The following is a 383-nucleotide window of genomic DNA, read 5'->3' as shown; positions in this document are numbered from 1 at the left end:
CGGCGCCATGGAGGAGCGGGACGGCCGCGCCGGCGGCTTCAGGAAGGTGCGGCGGGCCCGGGGGGCGGGGGGGAGGGGGCTCGGCCCCGGGCTGCCCCCCCCCCCCCTCCTCCGCTCTCCTCTCCGCGCAGGAGACCGTGGACCGGCTGCTCCGCCTCCACTTCCGGGACGGGAGGACCCGAGGTACCGGGGCGGCGGCGGGCAGGCCCGGGCGGGGCGGGCCCCCGCCTTCTGTAAGCGCTTTGTCGTTGCAGTTAACGGCGACGCGCAGCTGCTGATGGCGGAGATGCTGAACGTCTTCGTCCGAGGTGAGCGCGCGGCACCCCCTGCCGGTGCCGGGCCCGGGGGCAGCCCGACCAGGCTCGAGGGCATCCCCCCCCCCC

The 383-nt window shown here is 78.1% G+C and overlaps 1 protein-coding gene across 1 annotated transcript in view; it reads left to right on the top strand.

Annotated features, from left to right (window-relative positions):
* The first annotated feature begins 6 nt into the window (after positions 1-6).
* STRA13 (stimulated by retinoic acid 13) overlaps positions 7-383 on the top strand; it is a 2124-nt gene continuing 1747 nt past the window's right edge. Inside the window, exons 1-3 of the mRNA XM_010568110.1 lie at positions 7-46; positions 132-183; positions 255-308. Of these exons, the coding sequence (XP_010566412.1) occupies positions 8-46; positions 132-183; positions 255-308 (145 nt within the window). The 5' untranslated portion in view covers position 7. The remainder of the gene's footprint in view (positions 47-131; positions 184-254; positions 309-383) is intronic.

Source organism: Haliaeetus leucocephalus, unplaced genomic scaffold, assembly GCF_000737465.1.
Source record: "Haliaeetus leucocephalus isolate CR32 unplaced genomic scaffold, Haliaeetus_leucocephalus-4.0 Scaffold238, whole genome shotgun sequence".
Taxonomy (NCBI): domain Eukaryota; kingdom Metazoa; phylum Chordata; class Aves; order Accipitriformes; family Accipitridae; genus Haliaeetus; species Haliaeetus leucocephalus.
Note: the sequence above shows the minus strand (reverse complement) of the source record. Positions and strands in the feature narration are given on the sequence as shown.